At 43.6% G+C, this 26156-nt stretch overlaps 2 protein-coding genes across 3 annotated transcripts in view; one reads left to right on the top strand and one right to left on the bottom strand.

Annotated features, from left to right (window-relative positions):
* The window catches only part of LOC119781173 (stromal interaction molecule 1-like), a 45128-nt gene extending 26452 nt beyond the window's left edge, over window positions 1-18676 (bottom strand). The window contains exons 1-3 of one of the 2 annotated variants that reach the window (XM_038281563.1): window positions 18658-18676; window positions 4267-4370; window positions 2393-2530 (exon numbers count right to left, since the gene is read on the bottom strand). In XM_038281563.1, coding sequence (XP_038137491.1) covers window positions 2393-2528 — 136 coding nt within the window. In that variant the 5' untranslated portion in view covers window positions 2529-2530; window positions 4267-4370; window positions 18658-18676. Of the gene's footprint in view, window positions 1-2392; window positions 2531-4266; window positions 4371-5727; window positions 5871-18657 lie in introns of those variants that run through there. The other variant, XM_038281562.1, reaches the window with a different exon arrangement.
* rhogb (ras homolog family member Gb) lies at window positions 5902-25898 on the top strand. The gene is made up of 5 exons (XM_038281564.1): window positions 5902-6011; window positions 20163-20276; window positions 21311-21457; window positions 22745-22915; window positions 24465-25898. The coding sequence occupies exons 3-5, from the start codon at window positions 21329-21331 to the stop codon at window positions 24738-24740; spliced, it is 576 nt and encodes a 191-aa protein (XP_038137492.1). The 5' UTR covers window positions 5902-6011; window positions 20163-20276; window positions 21311-21328; the 3' UTR covers window positions 24741-25898.
* Window positions 25899-26156: the final 258 nt, after the last annotated feature.

The raw sequence follows: 26156 nt of genomic DNA, 5'->3' as shown, positions 1-26156 counted from the left end.
AATGTACCCTAAAATAAGGACATAATGTTTGTTGAATGGTTGTTTTAAGCCTGTGACCCAAAAATACATCGAGGTACTTCACATGCAGCTGTTTTTGAAAGTTTAAATACCCTCCCAGTAAAGAAAAGGATAAACTCACACTAGCAATAAAAAAAAGAAATAATAAAATTTACTAAATGATAATTCAGCCAAATAAACTATTAATTTTTAATGTATTTCCTTTATTTATAAAAAAAAAAAAAAACGAACTGACCCAGAGAACTGAAAGTGGATTCTTCACAGTGAAACAATATACCTGTAAACAGGTGCAGAAATCAGTGGCGCCTCCAAAAAAGGCTTCACTGGGGTCAGATGGGGCCACTAAAAATCTTGGGGTGGCCACTGAAACTAAAAGTCATAATCTCAGGTTTTGAATCTACTATTGTGGTAAACTTGCCTGTAGAAATCATAAAGACTTAAGTAAAAACCTACTCATATCTTGGTTTATTGTGTGATTTTTAATGTTACGTCGCTGGCTATGCAGAATGGGATGAAATGCTAAACTGATGCTTCTACAATTTAACCTGGCCATTTGGGGTGGTCAGTGGGTTGGCCACAGTCGTGGCCACCCTATGCAATTTGTTGCAGGTATTTTTGATTTATGCCCAATATTGAAGCGTGGTCTGCGCTATGATATTCCACGCCACAACGCAAGAGGGAAGATCACGAACTAGCTGTGGGTCTAGATACGGCCGAGGCGACGATGAGGTGGAGGCTAGGTTGTGTGATAACGGAGGGACATGAAGGACAAAAAGAGCGGGGATCCAGATGGAAAAAGGGTCCCAGCGTCCTGTGCACCGCTCTTCTAGCTGGTCCATCTTCACGAATCGTGAAATGCTAAACTGATGCTTCTACAATTTAACCTGGCCATTTGGGGTGGTCAGTGGGTTGGCCACGGCATTGCATAGGGTGGCCGTGGCCAGCCCCTATTGGCACCACTGGCAGAACTGTTCAGAAAACACCTGATTTCAGTGATTATTGCCTCAAAGTGTTGCTCAACACCGTTTTAGTTCAGTGGATTTTTCTTGTACCATATGCCATGATCATGGTTTTTGGATATTGGGAACCAGTGTCCATATTTCCTCTTGACATGATGACCAGAGAAGAAGATAAACGTTTGGTGAACAAGCAGCTTTAAGAACTCTGCAACCCCCCTTCTTCAGCCAAAGCAGTCACAGGCATGTCACATGGCAAGTGACAGCGTTGTGACCAACCACCCCCCTCTTTGTTGAGGAGAGATAAAACCACTAAACACACAGGATTCTTTCTCTTTGCCCTCCGCCATGGGGCTGCCTGGGGTGCAGGTCCACTGGTTCTGCACCACACTGGAGACCCCTGGCCCAAGGGGACCCAGATCTCCAGAATCATCAAGGATAAGTTATCATGGTGACCTTTCAGAACCAAACTGCTGCAAAACCTTTTGCAACACATTTCTCTTGAGTTTCAGGACTTACAGAGCCAGACTGGAGAGAAGGCCCCCTAAGGACCCCTGGTGTTAGCCGCTGAGAAAAAGAGAGCCTGCCTTGCCGTGCTAAGCTGCTGCTGGATGAAACTCAACCTTCAATCTGGAGATAGAAAAAAGGTTTGCAGGTCTGGCACAATTAGGGCAAATATGTTTTTTGATGATGTTGATCATTTAATGTGTTTACTGATGGGTAAAGAAAAGGCTAACAGGATGGACTGCACACTACAGTGTTTTTTTTTTTTTTATATATATTTTTAAATATTTATTTATTTATTTTTTTTATACTTTGTATTCTTCTTCTTCTTTTTTCCTACTGTACTGTGATGCAACGCTGCAATTTCCCCACTGTGGGACAAATAAAGGATTATCTTATCTTATCTTACAGAGCTGTTGTTGTTGAAGCTTGGACAAGCTTTATTTCACTAAGAGTTTAAACGCTGATTTAACATTAGTGTTATATCCTCATATACTCATAACATTTCCATTATCAGGTATGACCAAGAGTCCTTTAGTAGAATCCTGATATTTCAAAGAGGGTAAAGAATCATTTGAATACAGATTATTGGTTCTTGATTAAGACAATAATTTAATAAAACTGATTAGGTGGTTTATGACCTTCAGCTGGTTCTAACGGGTTCTGCTCTGTTCAGTTCTTCATCTCATTTTATTTCTTGTCTAAGAACATCAGCTGGTGGCATTTGGTACCGATCACCAACCATATTTCTGCTAAACTGGATACCAGTACAGGACTGGTGGTACTGGCTGGTGTTGGTTGAAGCCAGCTTCTTGGTTCTGCTGTCTGGGTCACAGGTGAAAATCTTTGATAGTTGGGTCTTACTGCAGGCTGTCTGGTCCAAACATCTGAGACACTAACGAGGATCATTTTACCTGAAGCCATGTTGCCGTTGGTAACAAGATGCTGATGCTGGGGGTCATGGTGGGTGTGGTCACTCTCGTCCAATCCGCTGTGAGCCCTCACACACAAACTGAGCACGCTCACACACACCAACCACACACACTCCATACCTGAGGACAGAGAGGAAGCTCTGTTAGACCTTTCAAAATAAAAGATGTTGAAGCAAGCCAGAGGATGTGGGGCAGGTTTCTGAGGAAGGTCCTATTGGTTCTGAAGCAGTACAGCTTGCGAGGGCCGCTGTCCTGCCTAAAGTCGGCCCCCTGGGGCCTCTGCGCTGCCTAATGTCGGCCCCCGAGGAGCGAGGAGCACTGTCCTGCCTAAAGTCGGCCCCCAAGGGCTGCTGTCCTGCCTAAAGTCAGCCCCTTAGGAGCGAGGAGCACTGTCCTGCCAAAAGTTGGCCCCCAAGGGCCGCTGTCCTTCCTAAAGTCAGCCCCTGAGGAGTGAGGAGCACTGTCCTGCCTAAAGTCGGCCCCCAAGGGCCGCTGTCCTGCCTAATGTCGGCCCCCGAGGAGCGAGGAGCACTGTCCTGCCCAAAGTCGGCCCCCAAGGGCCGCTGTCCTGCCTAATGTCAGCCCCTGAGGAGTGAGGAGCACTGTCCTGCCTAAAGTCGGCCCCCAAGGGCCGCTGTCCTGCTTAAAGTCAGCCCCTGAGGAGTGAGGAGCACTGTCCTGCCTAATGTCGGCCCCCCGGGGCCTCTGTCCTGCCTAATGTCGGCTCCCGAGGAGCGACGAGCGCTGTCCTGCCTAAAGTCAGCCCCCAAGGGCCGCTGTCCTGCCTAAAGTCGGCCCCCAAAAAGTTAGGAGCGCTGTCCTGCCTAAAGTGGGCCCCTAAGGAGTGAGGAGCGCTGTCCTGCCTTAAGTCGGCCCCCGAGGAGCAAGGAGCACTGCCCTGCCTAAAGTCAGCCCCCAAGGGCCGCTGTCTTGCCTAAAGTCGGCCCCCAAAAAGTTAGGAGCGCTGTCCTGCCTAAAGTGGGCCCCTAAGGAGTGAGGAGCGCTGTCCTGCCTTAAGTCGGCCCCCGAGGAGCAAGGAGCACTGCCCTGCCTAAAGTCAGCCCCCAAGGGCCGCTGTCTTGCCTAAAGTCGGCCCCCAAAAAGTTAGGAGCGCTGTCCTGCCTAAAGTGGGCCCCTAAGGAGTGAGGAGCACTGCCCTGCCTAAAGTCGGCCCCCGGGGGCCTCTGTCCTGCCCTTATGTTGGCCCCTGAGGGCCACTCTCCAGCAGGTGTTGGATGTTTTCCCGCTTCAGCTCAGCTGATTTCCATCAATACCAGATCCACAGGCTTCTGCTGAACTTCAACCATCATAACCAGCTGAGTTGAAGCTGTGAAATCTTTAAACTTGAAAGACAGTGGCCCCCCAGGGCCGATCCGTTTTGGGGGAACATCTGCTGCCTTTAACATCAGATCTTCTCCAAGAAAGTCCAGCTCTGGGTCACCAGAAACCAGACTCCTAATGTTTGGTTGAAGAAGAGGAGGGTATGGGTTCTGACCCGCATCCAACAGTTGGACCGATTAAACCCGTAGGGTCCGGACCTCCTCACTGCTCATCTCCTCAGAGTAAGAAGGAAAGGAAATCTTCATCCTGGAGGAGCTAAACCTGAAATGCAGGACTGTCAGCAAAATGAAATCAAGCTTCCTGGATACCAAGGAAGAGTTTATGGTCCAGAAAGACCATCAGAACCTTAAAACCAGAGAGCAACAGGATAAACCAATGAATCGGTACCTATCATCTACCATCTGCTGCTTTCCTAGAAAAGTTTGTTAGAGGTCAGAGGTCAAACAGCTGTTCACTTTCCCACCAAATTCACCATCATCATCGTCACCACATTCAGACTGTTCATCTTCACCCACCTCAGCTGAGCTGCTCCTTTACTCCATCGGTCCGGTCCAACTGGGTCAGCAGCTGATCGATCAGAGTCTGATCCGCAGCAGCTCAGAGGAGCGAAAAACTGAGGCTGAAAGAGAAAAAAAAAGTCAGAAGATCCGCCCGTGATGCGTTCTATTGCCCGGGAAATGCTCCGAATTGGGAGGAACACAGAATAGGTTCCCGTTTCAAAGTGAAACAGAGGGGGCGAATTTAACGACAGCAAGTATGAGATCATCATCATTAACGTTTAATATTTATTTTTTTTTTTATCTTTTAGGAGACGTTGAGATAATTAATTTCACATTTTAGTGAGTTAAATTTGTAAGATGGTTTCTTTTAAATTGGGGAGATTTAACGGTTGCATTCACTGAACTGGAGGGCAGAGAATGAGGGGAGGGAATTAATAATATGAGGTTAAAAATGAATTTACTAAAAATAACTTAAAGTAATTTTGATATGTCCCGTTTGTTTTATTTACAATAAAAATGTAGTCAGCATTATATTGCTTATTAAAAGCTTCTTAAACTTCAGAGGAATTTCAGAGGAAAAACCGCATCTTCTCTAATTTCCCACTGTACGCAAAGGCAGCATTATCCAAACATGTTGTCACGGTGCCACCTTCTGGCCAATCAGAAGAGGTGCAGACAGGAACTCCGAACTAGTGGAAGATCAAACTCAGAAATTTATCTTAAAAACTTTTCTGTTTTGAAAACTTTTTTTCCCGCTGCGTGTGTTATTGCAAGAGGCCTACATGTTTAGACAAAAAAAAAAAAATCTTAGTATCACATCTGGACAGTTGTCATAGGATGTAGCGATGCTAACAGTTTCCCTTTGCTTCCTTTAGATGCTAAGCTAACCATCTGAGCTTTCATTTTCAGATCACCGAGAGAGGAAGAGGAGCAGCGGCAAGACGAGATGAAGGCAGGAAACAAGCACCAGAACTTAAAGGAACAAAAAGCACAAAAAAAGCAGAACATGACTGCAGTGCGATTTAAAAATAAACCATAAGTAGAATCATCCATTAACAAAAAAACAGAAAATGTAACCACTAAGGTGCTACAGATAAACCTCGTCCACTAGAGCAGAACCACAGACACAGGAAACCTGCGTTTAAATTTAACCCCAGACACATAAAAAAAATACATAACAATGCCACCAAAGTTTGAAAAAAATATATGTAAAACACACAAAAACCTCACTCAAAACACAAAATTAATCAAACAGAAGTTTAATACAGACTCAAATCAGCTCTAAGAGAAAAATAGCTAATAAATCAGCTCCTATTCACCAAAAAAAATCACAAAAATAAAAACTAAACAAATAAGAAAGAAACTAAAGCATGAAAAATCAACAAGGAACAGAAAAATTACATTACGGAAAACAAACGAGCAGTATACGGATGCATGAAGGCCTTTGATGCACACAGACACACCTGTTCTCCCCACCTGTCCATCAGAGAGGGGTGGGCGGGGCTTAACTGTCAGTCTGAAGTCATTATCAGTAATCCACCTCACACACTTTATTTCTAATGTTTCTCAACTCACACACACACACATATTGAAACTTCCTCAAACTGTAACTCCACCACTTCCCCTCGGACTTCCTCCTCCTCTTAACCCCCACCCACCCTGTCACAGTGATACAGACACACACACACACCCTGACACACTCCTCCACCCGCAGCAGGACGGAGCAGCGCTGAAAGCCTAGAGAGGAGGACTAATGAGCGGTGAGTCTGTCCGAGTTCAGTCTGCAGCTCCATTAGACCGGACTCTGCCTGTGTATCTTGTTGTTGTGTTTCATGCTGCTTTCTGCGGGTGTGTCCCCCCCCCCCCCTGTCATCCAAACTATGAATTGACCTCTGGTTCTGTCCAGCTGATGGATCCGTCCTCCTCCTCCGCCCGATCAATAATCAGATTGTTTGTTTGCGATTGTTTCTAAGCAGGAAACTGGAGATGGAGAGGGACCACTCCCTGACTGTGTGTGTGTGTGTGTTTCTCACTTCTCCTTTTAACCTTTTCACCATCAGAACCTCAGAAACCCCTCTCTAAACTCTGCAACTTGAACTTTTTTCACCGTTCAACATGAGATCGTTTATTTAATGAAACATTGGAGAGCGGAGAAGCAGGAGTCCAGGAAATTCGAGGCTGAGAGAAAAAATCAGGAACTGCAGGAGAAGAGGAAGAGCTTGTTATACTTCAACTGTTTTCAATGGGGACGTCTATCAGCTGGTTCCTTTAAGCCAAAGCTATGAGCAGAGAAATATGAAGAGAAACAACAGAGCAGAGGCTAAGCATCATCTCAACCAATTCTTTAACTAGGACAGTAACAACAGAGACACAAAGTTGAAAACTAGGGTGGTTCTCCAAACTTTCAATGAATTGAACCCCAAAGGGTTTAAAACCTTTCAATGGTTTAAATTCAATGAGTCCTCACTAAGTCTGGAATGAGGGATCCACCTGTTGACACGAGTCAATGGATCCTGAGGTGGTGTAAGAGTTGTAGACCCTGGACTTGAAGCTCTCAGACCTGTAACGATTATGTTGTTTCAGGAGACAGTTGAGTGATACCAAAACACCTGATGCTCCACAGGTGGATGGGATCATGGATCAGTTGTATGTCTTCGTCTGATCCAGTCTGGTTGGATTCGTGTGTATAAAACACCCCAAGCCACGCTGAACACGTCTTGGTCCTTTCCTGACGGTGTCTCCTGAAAAAGGTTTTGGCCATTTGAATCGTCTGTGGAACCTGAACCTTAAAGTGGCTTTGAGGTTAACCTTTGGCTTCCCCTGAAACAGGACACTGCCAATCTGTGGCATAGGAAGATCAGATGCTATTAGACATTTTCATCCTGAAACAGCAACAATAGACAACACCATCAGATCACCACATAAACAGGCTGTGGTTTTGGACGCGTCGATTACATCAGCCTTGCAGCTCGAACACGTCATGCTTAAACAAACACGGGCACCTCTGCAGCGGAATATAGCCATGCATTGGAGCAGAGCCAATAATACCAAATATAACCTCAAGATATGCCAGTGGTCTTAAACTCCAATCCTCGAGGCCTGGTGTCCAATTTTTAGATGTGTCCCTTTCCCTAAACACCTGAATCAAATGGCTAAGCTAGCTCAAATTGGAGTCAGGTGTGTTGAAGCAAGGATGCATCTACAGGTTGAAGGAAACTGGCCTACAAGGAGTGGCATTAGAGACCACTGCTCTAGATAAACTGGTGCTCAGTCTGCATTGATGAAGATTAAAGAGTTGGTTATCCTCCCGCAGCAGTGTGTCGTAGTTAGCTTGTTGCAGGTATTTTTGATTTATGCCCAATATTGAAGCGTGGTCTGCGCTATGTTATTCCACGCCACAACGCAAGAGGGAAGATCACGAACTAGCTGTGGGTCTAGATACGGCCGAGGCGACGATGAGGTGGAGGCTAGGTTGTGTGATAACGGAGGGACATGAAGGACAAAAAGAGCGGGGATCCAGATGGATATTTAAAAATAAATACAGAAATAAATAAATGCTTAATAAATAAATAAGCATACAATTAATTGCCACCAAAAATACAAACAACAAATAAATGTAAGTAGAAATTAAATTATACAGCTAGTCATAAAGGTATATAACTCTTTTAATTTGCTTCTTTATTTCTTTGCCTTTTTAATATTTACCTTATTTATTTTTTTGTCATTTATTATCTTCAACTTCATTTTTTAATTACTTATATTTTTAAGTATTTATTAATGTGCATGTTATCATATTTTTGTCTGTTTTATTCTTCCTTTGTATTTTTTACCCTAGTTATTTCTTCGCCGCTATTTCTTTCTGCCTGCCCTTTTAACATTTCTGCCTGCCATTATAATATAATTTCTAATTACATTTATTTGTTGATTGTATTTTTGGTGGCAATTAATTGTATGCTTATTTATTTATTGAGCATTTATTTATTTCTGTATTTATTTTTAAATATGGCAGAGTTAGTCCTCGATATACAGCTCTATTTACAGCATATTTACATGCATGAAATGTCCCTTTCATGTTGCCTTAACTGCTGTATGTCAAGTTACTGAGGAACAAATGGGGTGAATCTGTGTTCAGAGTAAACATTACATAGATGTCCAGTACCTTGTTTGGGTGCCTTGACCCATTTATTGCTACTGTGTAGTTCTGCTCACTTTAGTCCAGCTCAGTCCATAGATCTCTGATCAGTAACTTTTTCTTTCTATAGTTTCTTCTTGTGCAAATGCTGCAAAGCTGCCTCTCTGACAGTCAATCTCACACATCTGTGACTCAGCGCCTGTGTCTTACCTTAATACCTTTCCTGTCATAATGCCCCTCTAGAAGTAGTGTTATCATTCTTCTATCTCCTATTAAGTGAGATCACATTGTACGATGTATTATTAATATGAACTGTTTCACATGAAACACTAGTACTGTACATACTATTCTCACCAAACTATGATAACTGTGGTTAAATTCAGTGTAAACAAATGCCATATGTTGCCACCCCTAAAAAATTCCTGCCCCCCTCTTGCCACCCCATAAATATTTTTCTAGATCCGCCCCTGCCTCCCAGTAAAGAAAAGGATAAACTCACACTAGCAATAAAAAAAAAGAAATAATAAAATTTACTAAATGATAATTCAGCCAAATAAACTATTAATTTTTAATGTATTTCATTTATTTATAATAAAAAAAAAAAAACTGACCCAGAGAACTGAAAGTGGATTCTTCACTGTGAAACAATATACCTGTAAACAGGTGCAGAAATCAGTGGCGCCTCCAGAAAGGATTCACGGGGGTCAGATGGGGCCACTAAAAATCTTGGGGTGGCCACTGAAACTAAAAGTCATAATCTCAGGTTTTGAATCTACTATTGTGGTAAACTTGCCTGTAGAAATCATAAAGACTTAAGTAAAAACCTACTCATATCTTGGTTTATTGTGTGATTTTTAATGTTACGTCGCTGGCTATGCAGAATGGGATGAAATGCTAAACTGATGCTTCTACAATTTAACCTGGCCATTTGGGGTGGTCAGTGGGTTGGCCACAGTCGTGGCCACCCTATGCAATTTGTTGCAGGTATTTTTGATTTATGCCCAATATTGAAGCGTGGTCTGCGCTATGTTATTCCACGCCACAACGCAAGAGGGAAGATCACGAACTAGCTGTGGGTCTAGATACGGCCGAGGCGACGATGAGGTGGAGGCTAGGTTGTGTGATAACGGAGGGACATGAAGGACAAAAAGAGCGGGGATCCAGATGGAAAAAGGGTCCCAGCGTCCTGTGCACCGCTCTTCTAGCTGGTCCATCTTCACGAATCGTTTTTTACACAGTGGCGGTCATACAAACAAAACAAGCCAGTAAGGTACCAAACCACACAGGTATGAGTAGAGTGGATGTAGATTTGACCAACGAGAGGCCTCCTGTCCGCGGCACTGTCTGCGGTCACCTACAATTTGGGAGAGGTGCAGCAGAGTGTCTGCAGAGGGGGCAGGGACGTCCCTGCGTTCACTGCGACACACACAGACGACCTAGTGTCAAAGTATAAATCATCCTTAACTCAACTCGGCATGCTGAATGCTTGAAAATGTAAGTGAAACTGACAGTGTGACTTACTTTCTGATAAGTTCCATTACATATCATCCGACTCAACAGACCTGTGGACCTCTGTGACGGGTTCTGGCTCAGGAATGCTGGGCTCTGGAGTTCATGGTTATCGATAGCTGTAGCTCTACGGTGTTGGACTTGTTGCGATTGGGAGGAACAGGAAGGAAGGTCCGTCAGCACTTTGAACATTGACTCCAGTCTGAGTTGGATCACCTCGTGGAAGCAGTAAAGGGGTTTCTGATGTGCTCTGCTGTCTCATGGTGGATCAGTTAGCTAGTTGCATTGGGTCGGGCTAACATGATAGCTAGTTCTGGTTTGGATCGTTGACTTGTTTGATCTTCCAGTTTTACTCCTGGCTATTTATGTGATGGCCTCTTTATATCTGGTTTAAGGTGATATTTGATTGGGACCAGTTATGGGTAAAGAATAATCCACCTTCTAAACAAGTTAAACTTTGATTAAAATGTTTTGGTTGATTGTTTTGTTTAGAGGATGAATGAATAAACAAAACCTTTTTGATCTGATCAGGAGGACTTTAAAACAGTTGCGATGCTGAAGCAGTCCAACACTTAAAAGTTTCTCTTATGTCCGCTGAAGCCGTCTTTCTTGCTGCTTTCCTCTTTTGGTCTTCGTTTGGTTATTTGCACCTTTATTATGAGGTGATGACATCACTCACAGCGTCATCTTCTGCACGTGCTCAGATGTGAGTCACAGCCATCTTTGCTAATCGTGTCCAAGTATGAAAGCGGGAAGTTTACACTGTGAAACCAAAGTTTCTCCAGCCAGTGATTCATTTCATTTTAGGTCAAGTTTTATTTTTACCTCTAACCAGTTTGCCTGGTTTGTTCGGACCCATATCAGATAATAATTATTTTGGTTATTTTAATCTTCATTTTTCCATTTCAATAGATGGAAGGGTTATTTTTGGAAAATAAAGAGTTGAATCCATCATTGGACCAGGTTCTGTCTGTTCTTGCAAAAATCGTATAATGCTGGTGTTTATCCCAGTTTGGGCCAGTTGGTTTGGGTTCTTATGGCATGTTTCAGCTTTCCCTGCAGCTTTATTTTTTTTTCTTCTATCTGATTCTTGTTTTGGATTTATAACTCATGGGCTATATGTCTTTTTTTCTAAGGTTGTGGTTGATACTGAAGACCTAGTTGGGCCCAGATTCCCAGGTGTTTTAAATGTTATCTGGTCCAGGTCCGGTAGCACTTTTGCGGATGTCATCATATCAGATTAGTTAGTTTGGCTGGGACCAGACAGGCTGAGGTCCTGCAGGAAGGGGCCTGGCAGACAGAGGCCTGGGCAGGTCGGGACATGGCATACTGGGGCTCGGCAGGCTGAGGCCTGGCAGGCTGGGGCCTGGGCAGGTCGGGAAATGGCAGGCTAGGGCCCGGCAGGCTGGGGGCCCGGCAGGCTGGGGGCCCTGCAGGAAGGGGCCTGGCAGACAGAGGCCTGGGCAGGTCGGGGCATGGCATACTGGGGCTCGGCAGGCTGAGGCCTGGCAGGCTGGGGCCTGGGCAGGTCGGGAAATGGCAGGCTAGGGCCCGGCAGGCTGGGGGCCCGGCAGGCTGGGGGCCCTGCAGGCTGGGGCCTGGGCAGGTCGGGGAATGGCAGGCTGGGGCCCGGCAGGCTGGGGGCTCGGCAGGCTGAGGCCTGGCAGGCTGTAACCAAACGGACTGCTGCTTTCAGAACTTGTTCACACTTTGCTGCTGCAGAATGAGGACCTGTTGGACAAACCCTTCCTGTTTCAATTTTGTTTTAGATGGTTCCTCTTTGGCCTGTGACCTCCTTCAGGAATCTGACTCAGGAAAGGCTGCTCTCAGAGGCTTTTGGACCCACTGGCTTTTAAAATTATTCTAGATGAACACCTGTTCTGCTTTAGGACTGTTTTGACCTGCTGAGCTCACTGCAGCTGATGTTCTACCTCCACTTTGGTCAAAAACTGCTTGGTGTCTGATCTGCTGAGATCCAGCCGGTGGTTCTGTTTAGCAGCTGCTTCCTTTGTTTCCATTTTCCCTAAGCTGTTTATTCCTGAAATCCTCTGGCTGTTCACCGTCCTGCAGACAGGCCATTGCTCAGCTGTGAGAACCTTCGGATTGTGTCGACCCCTTTTTGAGAGGCCTTCCTGCCTGCTGTTCAGCTGCAGATTGTTGGTTCCTCTGTTTGGTCAGAAGACGCCTCTGAGGCAGCAGAATCAAATATAACAGCAGAGAGAGAAGAAGAAGACAGCTGACGGGGCGAAACCATGTCGGTTCGCTGGTTCCTGAAACCAGCTGCCAAAGGTCTGGACTGTGAGGAGGGTTATCTGAATGATGAAATCCAGATTCGGCTGTTCTGGTCCAGTTCTGGTGGGCCTGTGAGAATCTCTGGTTGGTTGCCTGGTGTGGTCTTCTGCTGCTGTAGCTTATCAGAGATGGTGTTCACAGGTATTGGTGCAACAATGGCTCATTTGAGCTGCTGTTGTCTTCTCATCAACTAGATTCTAGAACCGTTGGTTCTGCTCTGACCTCAGGGAGCAATCTTTATCCACTCAGCTGCTGCTAACTGGAGCTTTCCAGGTTTTTAAACAATTTGCTCTAAACCTTGGATGTGGTTGTGGGTGGAAATCCCAGTAGATCAGCAGGTTCTGATCAAATCAGACCCAATTGTTCTGGTTCTAACGAAGGTATTCAAAGTCAAAACCTGTTTCTTTCTGATGAAAGCAGAACTTCAGCAGGTGGTCTTCATCACATCTAGAGGAATAGATGACTCTCTGCTGTGTAATTTGGTTAATTGGCTTTAGTTTTAACAAGCAGTTAAACAGGTGTTCCTAATAAAGTGCCTGTAAATGTTATTGATCGCTGTTCTTTTAGCAGCAGACAGGAAGCTGCTGGATTGACACGTCCCTGAGAGCTAATGACTTTAATAAGCTACAGAAACTATTGTACAGTAAATCATTGATTTTTTATTAAATACTGTTAGATGCTTTCGAGCACTTGTTCTTCCATCACACAACATTACCCATAAGCCTTTGCAGGGTTTCAGCTGAAATCTGTTGTGTTTATTTCCTGGTGATGTGCTGGAATCAGAGGCAGAGTCGACTCTTCTTCCTCTTTTTATTCCTCCCAAAGGCTGATGGTTCCCCATTAGGTTCTGTTTTTAGACCCGCGGTTTTACGTACTCAGTTTGACAAAAAAAAAAAAAAAGCTGTTTAAGCAGTTGGGACTGAAAATCTGTTTATAATAAGAACAGAAATGATTTCTCACTGACTGGAAACGTCTTCTATTTCTGCCACTTCCTGATAATCAATGATTCCCATTCAAAGAGCCACAACCAGAGATTTTACATCTGCATATTTTCTGACATTGTCTTTAAATTTATGTTCTCTCATTTTTAGGAGGAAAAAAGTTAAGTAGAACTCATTTCATCAGTGTTGGCTGCTGCTCTCTGAAACAAGAGAGGCTCAATGGTGTTAATTAAATCCAAACGTCACATATTGCATTATCAAATGTTGAGGCACATAAAAACACTATAACAGGTGTAATAAACTATTGTGGACATGTTAATTCCAAATGTACTCGCTTGCTTGGGAAAATGTACAAGGCTGACATACTGAAGTCCTGATGCCTGGATTCTGGGAGGACATTGCCATCACCTCACACCTGGCTGGTAGACTGATTAGCTCTCTTGGACTGGATTTGAACATACGCCACTAAAATGTCAAACTTGAAGTATTTTCTCTCTCTGCAGTCAACTCACCAAGTTGAATTGTTTGAGTTGTTGATGAGTTTTCTTTCCATCCTGTTTGGGGTTTTATACATTTGTGAGTTACTTGTCTGTATGTGTTTTTTGAAATATAAAAGACAATAAACTGATTTTTGTGTTGCCGAGCATTCAGAGATAATAAACTCCAGAAACCACGGCAAGAGTTCGGCACAAGGCGACTGCTATGACTGAATGATCACTTTTCCCTATCGACTCATGCGGAAAACCTCCTGGCTGTCTGGCCACTGTCAGTCAAAAACCCTTAAGTACGTTTGCCAATCAGCATCGAGTAGCCAGCTTCCCACCCCGCCCCTGCTCCATAGACGCCTAAGAGGTTCAGCCTCACTGGAAGTGATGTATTTTGGCTTGTCATCTAATCAAGGCTCCACTTTCCTGTTTACCTCTATGGACAGTGGCTCAAACCTTCTCGTGTCCGAGAACAGAATAAACAGCTGATTTATGCAAAACATACTTGTGAAATTAGGCACATTTTAGTGCATATTTATGCAGTTTAATGACTACATTTATGAATTTTGTCAATGCCTATCTTACAATTAATAGTATGAAATTTACATCCGAGGTTTAGCCTCCCTAGTATTCATTGAGAAATTGCCTCTGCCGTTCATCCCTTTTTTTGCGAGGGTCTGCAAGAGGATTTGACTTATGACTATGCACTTTGGTGTGGATGTAGTGTTAGGACCATTAGCAGTTAGCCAGGGCTGATTTACCATTCTTTTTCAGTCTACACACAATAGGTAAAAAACATTCACAAGTGGCAAGACTTACCAGCTGCCAGCAGGTGAGTCCTATAGATTGGTGGAATATAAACGGGGGTGGTGATAGCAAGAGCAGGCTAACGTTAGCATCCTTCCACAAGTAGGGTAAATCCAGAAAGCCCAATACCAACACAAACATTTTAACATAAAAAGTCTGATTTCCAGATCATGACCCCTTTAAAGGATACATGATTAACTAAAAACAGAAACAGTTTGATGCTGGTATCATTCTTAACTTAATACTGGCTCTGTGAAGTTGATGGAGAAAACACTTGGAAGCAGCTGAAAGGTCAGGTTAATTTTGGCAAAGAGAGGAGAAAAAACAACACTTGACATGACCTTAAACACTCTTTCTTCAGAGTGAAAAATGGTGATGGCAGCATCATGCTGTGGGACAGCATAAATAGCAGCATAAATCAGTTTCCTGTTTGATAAAACCATTTCAGGTCGCAAATTATTACATTTACATATCCTCCTCCCAGTATTTTGTGTGTTCTGATAATCAGCATAACCCCTACTTATTAGCAAGGAAAACTTGCAATTTCACTTATTTCACAGATGCAGTTCTGGTTGTGCCTGGTTAGTAGTCGTAGTAGCATCAAGTATGCACTAGAAATAGACTGATACATTGGCCGGTGTCAATACCCGTTTATCCCTTTGGTTTTGTACAAAAAATAGACTTTTATCTACCACAACGGGCATGTATCCCTTTTGTCATGTACAAAAAACATGACTAAAGGGCCATGGTGTTTTTTGTAGCGTATGGCAATCTGACCTTAAATTGTTTTTTTTGTACATGATCAAAGGGAAATACGCCCGTTGTGGTAGTTTAAAGTCTATTTTTCGTACAAAACTAAAGCAATAAACGCAAATCTGACATCTTGCGCATGCGTACTGACTATAGGTATGCTGGTCTGACAGGTTATGCTGATCTGACAGAACACCGGCCTTTATTTTCCTTGTAAAAAGGAAAATGAAGGCCGGTCGATTTATTTGTGGCGTTGGTAGATTTATTCCCGCATTCAGGAGCCTTGCCTTGAGATCACGGGTAAGATGCATCCCTGCTCTTATTACTAATGCGAACTTTACAAGATGTCTTGTCATTGTGTCATTTTTATCCTGTAAACAGAGAAAGAAAAAGCAATATTGGCTCTAAGCTAAAAAACTTCGGCTTCACATTAAGGGGATTGTTTAGACTGATGTCAGCATTATCATTATTGGCGTTCCATCATTTATTCCACTCTGTCACATAGTTCACTAAGTGCAAAAGTGGTCTTTGACAAGTTTCTTGTCTTCCAATTTATTCTAATTTATTTTTATTTTATTCAATTTTAAACATTTAATGTTAAAGTTTAAAGTCTCAGCAACCCATTGGTTAATAATAAACAGGTCTGTTGCTCTCATAACTGTTGTTGCTTATTGTTAATTCTTTTAGTAATATTACCTGATCAAGCGTTTTCTAACGCCTCACTACTAAATAAGTAATACGATTATGTTTCATTCTTACTGATAATATTAATCGTAACAGAAAAGAAGAAGCGGCAGCAGAACACTGCTGGTCCTACTGAGCACTAACCGCACTAAAAGCTAGATCCACATTCATAGATTGGCAGAAACCTTAACGTTAACATGTGACAGAAAGGAAGCAGGAATCAAACCTGTCACTACTTGATCCGTACCAGCAACACTCGTTGATTAGGCTTTATGAAAAACAAAACACGTTTTTCTCTCCCTAATTATAAGTGTATGTATAAGTACAAGTACACTGTAATGATTTATCACTCGTCTGTACCTGAACTGTCCTACAGCTCCTTTATTTTTTTCTGGGCTTTGGATTTGTAAATAACTGAGGTTCTATGTTTGCATTTTGTTGTACTTTTACAGTATATAGTGAAAAATCTAAAGAAAGACACACCTAAAATGCAGAAAAATGGTTTCATTATAATTTGCCCAACTGAGAAGAGAGACTGAGGGAGAGAATTTAAAATACATCCAATTCTCTCAGAAAAGCCTTTCATTTGCATTATGACGTAGCTTAGCATTAGCTGATGATTTAAGGATATAAATAAGAACTTTCAGTGCTGTAATGACATTATTTATAGCGACCTAGATGAATATCTGGTTGCACATGTGCATAGTGATCGTTGATCAGTGCAGATCAGGTAAAGACAAAACCTACAACTCTCAGATTGCAACGCTCTTCCACCGATCCACATCACTGTTTGACATGAGAACCATTACACACTGCCCCTAGTGGCTGTGAGAGGATGTACAGTTCAACAGAGCTCTTCCAAAATGACTTACAGGCTGCGTCCGAACGTCCGCCCTGACCTCTAACCCCTCCATCACTTTAAAGTGGACCTTATAGTAACTCACTTTACTGACCTATTCGACGATGATTACTACTTTTCGCTCCCTGTTGGTCATGTGACTCAGGCTCCTGCCAGCTCCATCTTTGTTCTGTCCCGCCCCTAAAACAAATCCCATGATGCTGTGCAAAGAGAGCTCTTGCAAAGCATCATGGGATATATCTGCTCATCTAGTGACCATGGATGCACACTACTTTTTAAGGTGCATTGAGGGAAATTTTGAGTCTAGTATGGTTTCATCGACTCGACGTTCAGACACTCATTTATATTGGCCTATCCCCTCTAGAATGCTCTATATAGGGGATAGGGCTTAAGTTCGGACACAGACACAGTCTTGGCAAGTATTTGCCAAGGTTGCTATTTCTATTTCCTCAGTAACCATGGCAACACACTTTTTTAACTCAAGGCTTTCCTTATATGCCATTATAAGATTTGAACCTTTCTGCTCTTCCTTTTATAACCTCTGGACATTAGCTGAGCATGCAGGGAGGGGCAGTAGCAATCATTGTTGGTCAGGTTGTCCTCTAGCTGAATGGGGCCCAGAGCAGAGAGCCGGGAAGCTCAAACACTGCTGTGGCTTTTGCTTGGAGCTTTTACTAGAGGGGAACAAAGTCAGGATCGACCCTCCAAGTCACAGGGAAGTCTCAAGTCTTAAAAGTTAAACCCCATGCCCTGACTGGCAGGTAACAAGCAAAGTCCTACTCACATCGTTTGAATTTCAGGTAATTAAAAAGTCATGATGAGCTTTTACCTAAAATACAAGTCCAAGTTAAACGCACAGAGACCAATAGAAATTATTTTCCATCTAAACGCCTATAGGTTGAAATGTGATTGAAAGAGAAGGCAGTAAGTAAAATGTTGTCTCTTAAAAAGTTTGAATAAATAAAATCAGAGAAAATCTATGAAAAGAAAAACTTTTTTTTCCAAATCAATCTAAAATTTTTGAACATTTTGTTCAAAACAAAATTTGAACCATTTTCTATCCTTTAAATAATATTGGATCAAATTTCTCTCTGAGTATAGACAGCCAAGCCCGGGCTGGATCCAGCAGGCCTGGGGGAGCGGTTTTGTCGCGTTTTAGGTTCTTAAAGGTTTTATCCTCGCAGGCTTTGATCCTCCCTTGGCCGCCGCTCTGCCTCCTGTCTTCAGCTGGTTGAGGTCACATTGAAGCTGTGTCCATATCTCAGGTTGCAGAAATCCTCCTAAACCACAGCTCTTTGTTGCCAACAGATACTGAAGAAGTTTGCTTAGTTTTTCTGGATTTTAAACTTTATTAAAAGCCTTTTTTTAGGTTGTCCTGCTGTATTTTAAGCAGAGCAATTTGGATTCTTCTGTTGCCTCAAACTTAAGACTGATTTCCAAACTTGCTTTTCTTTGTAAACGTTTAAAGAAGGTGGTTTTTATTTGGCTACTGAGGTGCTGTAGCTTTAAGATAGTCAGTGGAGTTTTCAGTCAGATCACAGCTTTGATCACAGCTCTTCGCTGGGTGAGCAGGGATCTATTTCTGACTGCTGATTCAGCTGTTTTTATTTCTCTCTGCTGCTTCTCAGTCAGTCAATCATCAATTTGTAACATCTATATTTCAGGCAGAGTGATGCACTTAAAGACCTCATCTAATTGAGATGTTTCTGTCCAGTTGGGGCTGAATCGCTCCTGTTGCTCCACCTAACTACAGGCTAAGTCAAGGCTACAGATTAGGTGCTATCCTATTCTAGATTAACCTTGAGATCCAGGAGAAAATTCCCAATCATTGGGATCAGATGTTTGGTGGATCTGAGAGGTGACGATAAAAAGACAGAGCTGAGAGGACGCAGTGATGACAGGCTGCCTAGAACCTCTTTGTGATGGTTTTTGAGACTGGTTACTCACCTGCTTTTCTCCAACTTCCACCTCAGGCTGAGTTCACTGAGCCTCTGAAACAGGAAGTTAAAACTAGCTCATGGTTCTTCGACACAAGAAACCTCCCATCAGCAGTTTCACAGTTTGTTTACCTTCAATCAGACAGAAACTCCTCCTTTCGTTCCTTTGCTGGCTGCTTAACCTGGTTACAACTCTGCAAAAACAAGTAAAGGACTTTCAACAGTTTGAATGAATTAAAGATGAGTCGATCCGTCTGACTCACCTGTTCTCAGGTTTGACTGAACTCATTCATTTCATTGAGTTTTCCTTTGTTCCATTGAAAAACACTCAGAAACGTGTCTTTGGTCCTCAGAGCTGCTGATTTCAGACAATGACTGGTAATTCATTTAAAGGGCTAGAAACAACCTATGTGTTTGGGACAGGAACCGTCCCCTGAGGGCTGGGTCGCAGAGTCGTGGAGCTCTGAGATGAAGACCAGAGATCAGATTCTTCCTCGCTGCTTCGGTTCTGAGGAGCCTGACGGTAGAATGATCAGAGCAGTGAGATCAGCTGACCTCCACCCAGAGAGCAGAGGGAGGGTGGAGTCTACGTCCCCAGAGTCTGGGCTGAGCCTCCCTCATCATCATTATCATCTCACATCTGGAGCAAACCTATCAGCCTTCATGCTGCAGCCTGACTTTATTAAAACCATGAAGCAGAGTCTGAAACTGGCCAGTCAGAGAAAAAAGATGCAGAAAATCGGTTCCAAAAGCTTGTAGAACCTCTCAGAACCCATCTGACAAGCTTTGGTTTTAATGTTGCTTCTATTCACTGAGCTTCCTTCAGTCTGGGCTTTGACTAGGCCATCATCCGATTGGATCACTGTTCTGTTGATGACTCAGAGCATGAGGGGTTCTAAAAACGGGGGTCGGGAACCCCCTGGGGGTCGCAGGACACCAATTGGGGACTCATTTGGATGTGACTCCTGAGATAAATGGAGGGCAAAAATTAGCCATAAAATAAATTGAATTAGCATTTATGTGTTATGTAATAATGTGATTCAAATATGTAAGAATAAAATTTACTATTCAATAATTGAATGTCCCGTTAAATAATTAAAAATACAGGTAAAATGTGTAATTAAATAATTGAAGGTAACCTGACGTCTGATTGGTCCAAATGCCTCAAATATAAGACACAGCATGAACCTCCTTACCCGAACAAAACCCCAGGTTTATAGACTCTGAAAGACGGGTGGGACGGACAGAACCAGCCAACCAGAATTCATCGGTTCTTCCTCTGTTAGTCGGACTGGTTCCTATCCTCCTTATAAAACACTGCAGCTTTGTCTGTGTGTGTGTGTAGGGGGGTGTGCATGCATGTGTGGCCTATAAAAGTCCAATGTGTAGAAGCTGCGATGCAAATGTGTGTGTGTGGGAGAGCAGGATAACATCTCTGCTTTGTTTAGACACCGTTTCCTTTCGCAGCCATTATTTCCATAAACACAAATACTGATGCAGAACATCATCCTGCAGGCAGAACATGGACGTCACGTGTTTCTGAGCAATTTGTGTTGACCAGAAGAACCTGAAGCATCTGAAATAGCCACAGAGATACGACCATCCCCTCCCTGAGAAGAGCCACTGAAGGTAAACGCCTTAAAACTCGCCTGTATTGCAAACACTAAATAAAAGACCTCCGATACTGATACCGACTACTATCATTTCGGTCATATGATATGTGTCGCTGATATTTAAGCTGATATTGCTTTTCTTCCATTCACATAATAAAATGACACAATAACAAATTATAATCAAGAAAATATAAACATTTATTAACTAATCAAACCTTAGAAACCAGTGCGGCTGCCAAAGTATTGGTCTATTTTTACCTCTAAACACCCCACTGATATGAACACGGTATGAGACATGAAAGAGAAACAATAGGATCCGAAAAGTACATGAACCAAGCATGAAGACGAATGAGGACAATGAGACACTAAACCAGGGCTGTCCATGTCCAAGCTGCTCCACCTGAATCTAGAAAAATCCATTTGTTAATCTGATTCAGGTGTGATGGAGAAGGGATGCATCTAGGAGCTCTTTCAACATTTGGTTGAAAAAGGAAAGGCGAAAAGACGTAATTTTCAGATTGTTAATAGGATATCTTTTCAATGTGTTCAATGGACTAAAGTGGGACAAAACCAGATAGACCAAACACAGCCCAATTTTCAACAACTATTTCTGGACTAAATGATGGAACGACCAGATTTAGCCTAAAAACCAACGTCTAAATGACGCCTGTCGTTTGGGGGGCTGGATCTGGACTCTCCTGCACTAAATAGATCTAAAACACATAGAAACTGAGCTAAAACTGACACTAAATTATATCACATATCCAACAATGAATAAAGGGCCTGATAGAAGTAGACATGAAGAAGGCAGACAGACAACGGGCGGTCATGAAGCCTCTGACAGCAGCTGGAGGCCGTTTGACCCGCTGATCTTATCTGCCGTGAGTTTTTCTGCATCGAGACTTCAGCTCCGCAGAAAACAGGAAGTGAGCTTAGAGAGAGGCGAGTGATGTAAAAATAACTGCGAGCGGAGCAGTGGGGCAGCGTGAAGATTATGTGTGAGCTGAAACCTGCTGGGTCACAGCCCCACCCTCTGCTCTCTGTCTGCAGGTTTCTGACGGCTCCACCATGCAGACTGTGAAGTGTGTGGTCGTGGGCGATGGTGCCGTGGGAAAGACCTGTCTCCTCATCTCCTATACCACCGGAGCCTTCCCCAAGGAGTACATCCCCACCGTGTTCGACAACTACAGCAGCCAGGTGGGTCATTGAACACAATGTCACTGAATCAGGCGGCGGCTGCTGGTGGGACATCCCAGCAGCTCTCAGCAGGAGCTTTCTTTGGCTGAAGAGCTCATTCAGTGTTCAGTGACTCCAGTAGCAGTGAACCGTCATCAAAGCATGTGGACTTCATTAGATATCAACCACAGTATCAGCGAGGCGTCACATGAGCCGTGCTTTTTACCACACAGCTAATCAGACGCAAAGTTTAAAGCTTATCCGTCAATATAATCATAATAATTTAACTTTATCGATCTCACATTTTAGAAATTTATCTCTGCATTTAATCCATCACCTTGGGGAGCAGTGGGCCGCCATTTTGCAGCGTCCAGGAAGCAGTCTGGGGTTAAGGGTTTTGCTCAGGAACCCAGAGTGGAGGCTGTGAGGATCGAACCGGGTACTTGCAACTTTCTCAGAGCACAAGCACACTGCTCTAAACCACTAGCCCAACACACCACAAAAATTTCCCTCTGCATTTAACCCATCCCCTTGGGGGGCAAAGGGATTCCATCGTGGGGCACCCAGGGAGCAGTGTGGGGTTAAGGGTCTTGCTCAGAGACCGTAAGTGGCAGTCTGTGGGAGTGGGGCTCTAACTCAGAACCTCAGGATTCCAGGCTCTATGCCCTAACCACTAGGCCGCCACTCCCCATAAACATCTGGAAGAGTCCAGGTCTGTTGTTTAAAACAAAGACCTCCAGTTCCCACCTCAGTTCAGGTCTACCTCAGGTTAGATGGTCCCTCTAAAATGCCTTGAGTCGTTTTCTGGGTGTAGACTGTCGTTGGTCTAGGTCACATCACTTCTAACTTCCATCCAGCTTCTTTAGGTAGCTCAGGTTTAGTTGGAGGCCCCATCTTTGGCTCCCAGCTCAGAGGGAAGTGTAGGAACTCCTTGATTGGACCCTGAGTAGGCATTCTGGAAGCAGCAGCTCTGCACCTGCCTCCCACCAATTTCACCAGTTCATTTCTGAGCTGACCTTCATGTAAAAAGGTCCTGATAAGCATCTCCTCCCCAAATGCTTTCATGATGATTGTTTGCTACAGCAAATAAATTTTTTAGCAACAATGTTTGAAACCCTGGATGTAGACCTCCAGCATGTCCAGTAAACCCATTCAGGCAGATCAGTTTAGACCTAAAGGATTTTCCTATTCTGACAGAAACCAAACCTCAATGTGTTTAGTATTTATTAGCGACTAAAATCGGATGAGAAACATGTTGTCTCGGCAAATTACAGTCACTTACCTTTGTTCTACGTTCGGTGCCTTCAGGTGACGGTGGACGGAAGAGTCATCAGCCTGAACCTGTGGGATACGGCAGGCCAGGAGGAGTATGACCGGCTGAGGACGCTATCTTATCCTCAGACCAATGTCTTCATCATCTGCTTCTCCATCTCAAGCCCTGCTTCTTACGAGAACGTCAAACACAAGTGGCACCCAGAGGTAAGAGGTCATACCGCTACAGAAAGATGCAGAGAACACTGGAGGTCATTTGGTTGATGTCAAAATGATAAACTTGTATCTCCATGAAGTAACGTACCATTGGATTCAGAACCATTCGATGAGATTTTGGATGTTAAGAGTTTCAGGTCCAGTTCAGCTCTGTACTGATTTGTGGTACAGTACGGTTCTTAAACTTAGATGAAGTTGGTTTAGATCGTTCCTCCAGATTTTTGAAGGTCTTTATAAACAGTTATTGATGAACTGTAGCTGTTTCAAGTCCAATTCTTTGGCTTTGGTTTATGGTCACCTTAACAAAGTCTTCTAGAGAAGAGAAGAGAAAAGCTGAACCAAGAAGTCTTTATCTTTCTGAAAAGTTCAAAGGCCATTTCAAGTGGCTAGGTCATTGTACAGCATTATTGCCTTAAAAAGATGTAAGAGGAAACAGGTCAGACTTAATGCCAGCAACACTGCCCCCTGCTGCTAGTCTTCTTCATTACATGGATAGGACTTTCAGGGCCATGGGATGTCTCGTTTGAGGACCTGGGGAATTTGTCTCAGCTTTGTGCAGATGACGCGGCTCTGCTAGCTCCCTCCAGTACGAAGATCCGTAAATCCAAGTATGAGGTCGAAGTTTTTGACTTAAAACAGTTGCTTGAACCTCTTCAGGTAGAGGAGAGTTCCTGCCTTAAGTGGAGAAGTTGGATTTTGGAGTACTGTTTACAAGTGATGCAAGAACGGGCAGGAGATGGACCAAGGGGTCTTTGCAGCTGCTGCCGTAATGCAGTCCGTCTTTCTTCCTATCCCCACCTATGGTCCTAAGTACAAGCAGCTGAAATTAGCTTCCTTCGTAGGGTGGGGGGAACCAGGGTGAGGAGCTCAGTCATCAGCGAGAGGTTATGAATAGTCGCTTCTCCTCCACATTGACAGGAGTCAGCTGAAGAGACACTGGAGTGCCTCAGACTTACCCCAGTGGAGGTGAGGGGGGTGTTAAAGGTCCAGCCTTTGTTCATTTCTAGACATTAGGTTTTCTGTTTTAACTCATATATCTGTTTGTCCACAAAGAAAGTTATTTCTGCCGGAGGATCATAGTAGTTCAGGAAGGCCTCTGTAGGACCTCTTTACACTGGAAAAGACATCTCTCCTCATGATCTTGGTGAGGTCTTTAGGGATGCACCTAGAGCCTTATTTGGCGTCTCAGGTCCTCTATCAGCACCTTTAAAGTCTTGGACAACACTATGTAGCGAGGCAATGGATTAGCCAACAAGACGTCTGTGACATGTTGAGGCTCCGGCCACCTCAGGATGGGATTTATGTGTGGTTCAAGCCTCTAATCTCGTCCTGCATTCAGATGTTCCAGACCAGGACTTGGGTGCGGTCTGAACATGGTGAGGGTGCAGGAGAGTTTACAGGAATTGAGGCAAATCGAAGCCTAGATACGGACTTCTAGGAACTTTGGACTGAATAGTTGTTTAGGCTACAGCTTGGTCGTCTGTCTTTGCTGTACATCTGGAAGATCTGAGCAAAGGTCTGATAATGCTTTTCTTTCCAGGTGTCCCACCACTGTCCCAACGTTCCCATCCTCCTGGTTGGTACCAAGAGCGACCTCAGGAATGACGCTGAGATCCAGAAGAAACTCAAGGAGCAGAACCAGGCGCCCATCACCAACCAGCAGGGCGCCAGCCTCGCCAAGCAGATCCAGGCTGTGCGTTACATGGAGTGCTCTGCTCTGAACCAGGATGGCATTAAGGAGGTGTTCGCCGAGGCCGTGAGGTCCTACCTGAACCCACAGCCCACAGTCAACAAGAGGCCCTGCGTCCTGCTGTGAGCAGGCGACGGGACCGAGCTCCTCCGTCTGAGAGACTGCTCTGGAAAATATTTGTTAATTTTACTTTCATTTAATTCGATTTTTATCCTTTATTAAGAGAAAAGGCAGATTTTGGAGCGAAGTCGGAGGTTTTCCAATCTTCTAATAAAAGGCAAAGGGCTGTAGTTTAAATGTGTGCAACTCTGCTATGATCCTTGATCAGATCAAACCGAACCAGAGGCATCTGAGTGTGTGCAGATCCTCCTCGGACGTCCTCCACAGGGCGCTCTTATATAAGGCTTTGGTACAAATACAGACTGATCGGTCTAGGAATATCTGATTAAAGAAAAACTGCCAAGAGGTTTATTGTTCCAAAATATCCCCAGAAAAATTTTCAGGTTCACATTAGCATCTCCTTATCTTAGTCAACATAACCAGGGAAGCACAGTAAAACCAGTGACTGCAGATCCCACTGGTCGGTGGAGGACCATTCCTCTGGGGTCTGCCTGAACTTGTGAAGCATGTTGGGCTGAAGGTCTGGGAGGACGGGCGTCCAACAGATGGAGGTTCAGGATGAGTCCAGCACCGGTACCAACAGGCATATTCAGAAACACTTGGTTCGTACATAAATGTACACACAGAAACACACACCGTTTCCCTGAGCGCTCCTGATGCTCATAAAGTCAAGCAATAATTTGTTGTGCTATCAAAACCCTTCTTTCCTGTGTATTTGATTCATTAAAACCAAATAAAAACAAGCTGCAGTCACCTTGCTTTAGACTGAAACAGCAGTTGTTTGAGGCAGTAGAACTGTTGGTATTTTTGGAGGAAATCATGATAAAAAAAACAAGAATTTAGACTGCAGTAAAAACGTCCTGCAACAACTGCAGCATTAAAACCTCCTCAGTTAGTAAGAAAATCATCTAGAATAACTGCCGACACTGTGAAACATCACAACACTGTTCAAATCCGTACAGCAAAAAACACGTCTGAACTCAAACTGAAGGTTTCTGCTGGTTGTTTTAGAGTTTAGCTAAGCTGTTACCGAGGTTAAACACCTTAAATACAGCTCCACCACTTTGTCTTAAAAATCTAAATCCTTTGTCTTTATTGGAGAAATAATTTACGATATTTTATTTAAGTGGACATTGCAATAAAAGCACATCTTATCACAGTGAACGGCTATTTGTTTTTATTTCATTCATTTTCTTTTAGCTAGCTGCTAACATCACTGCCCACAGGTCAAGAGAAAAAACACCAGAATGAAGATTAGAGAAAACCAGAAGCTTCAAATCAGACTCTACAGGTTAAAGGTCATGATCCTGAACCCGTCTGGAAGGTTTGAAGAAGAAACCGTCCTCTCTCCAGAAACAAGATGGCAGCAGGACTCTGGTTAGCGAAGCTGAGAGATCTGCTAGCAAAGATCACTGATCTCTA

This window comes from Cyprinodon tularosa, unplaced genomic scaffold (assembly GCF_016077235.1).
Source record: "Cyprinodon tularosa strain WSP-4 unplaced genomic scaffold, ASM1607723v1 ctg172, whole genome shotgun sequence".
In the NCBI taxonomy this organism is placed as follows: domain Eukaryota; kingdom Metazoa; phylum Chordata; class Actinopteri; order Cyprinodontiformes; family Cyprinodontidae; genus Cyprinodon; species Cyprinodon tularosa.
The sequence above is the reverse complement of the archived record's forward strand: the minus strand, read 5'-3'. Positions and strand labels throughout refer to the sequence as shown.

What these genes read in the sequence shown, in the direction of transcription:
- rhogb (XM_038281564.1), top strand. Translation starts at nt 21,329, where the DNA reads ATGCAGACTGTGAAGTGTGTGGTCGTGGGCGATGGTGCCGTGGGAAAG. An exon ending in TCGACAACTACAGCAGCCAG is followed by an intron (nt 21,458 to 22,744) that starts GTGGGTCATTGA and finishes CGGTGCCTTCAG; the next exon opens with GTGACGGTGGACGGAAGAGT. An exon ending in AACACAAGTGGCACCCAGAG is followed by an intron (nt 22,916 to 24,464) that starts GTAAGAGGTCAT and finishes TTTTCTTTCCAG; the next exon opens with GTGTCCCACCACTGTCCCAA.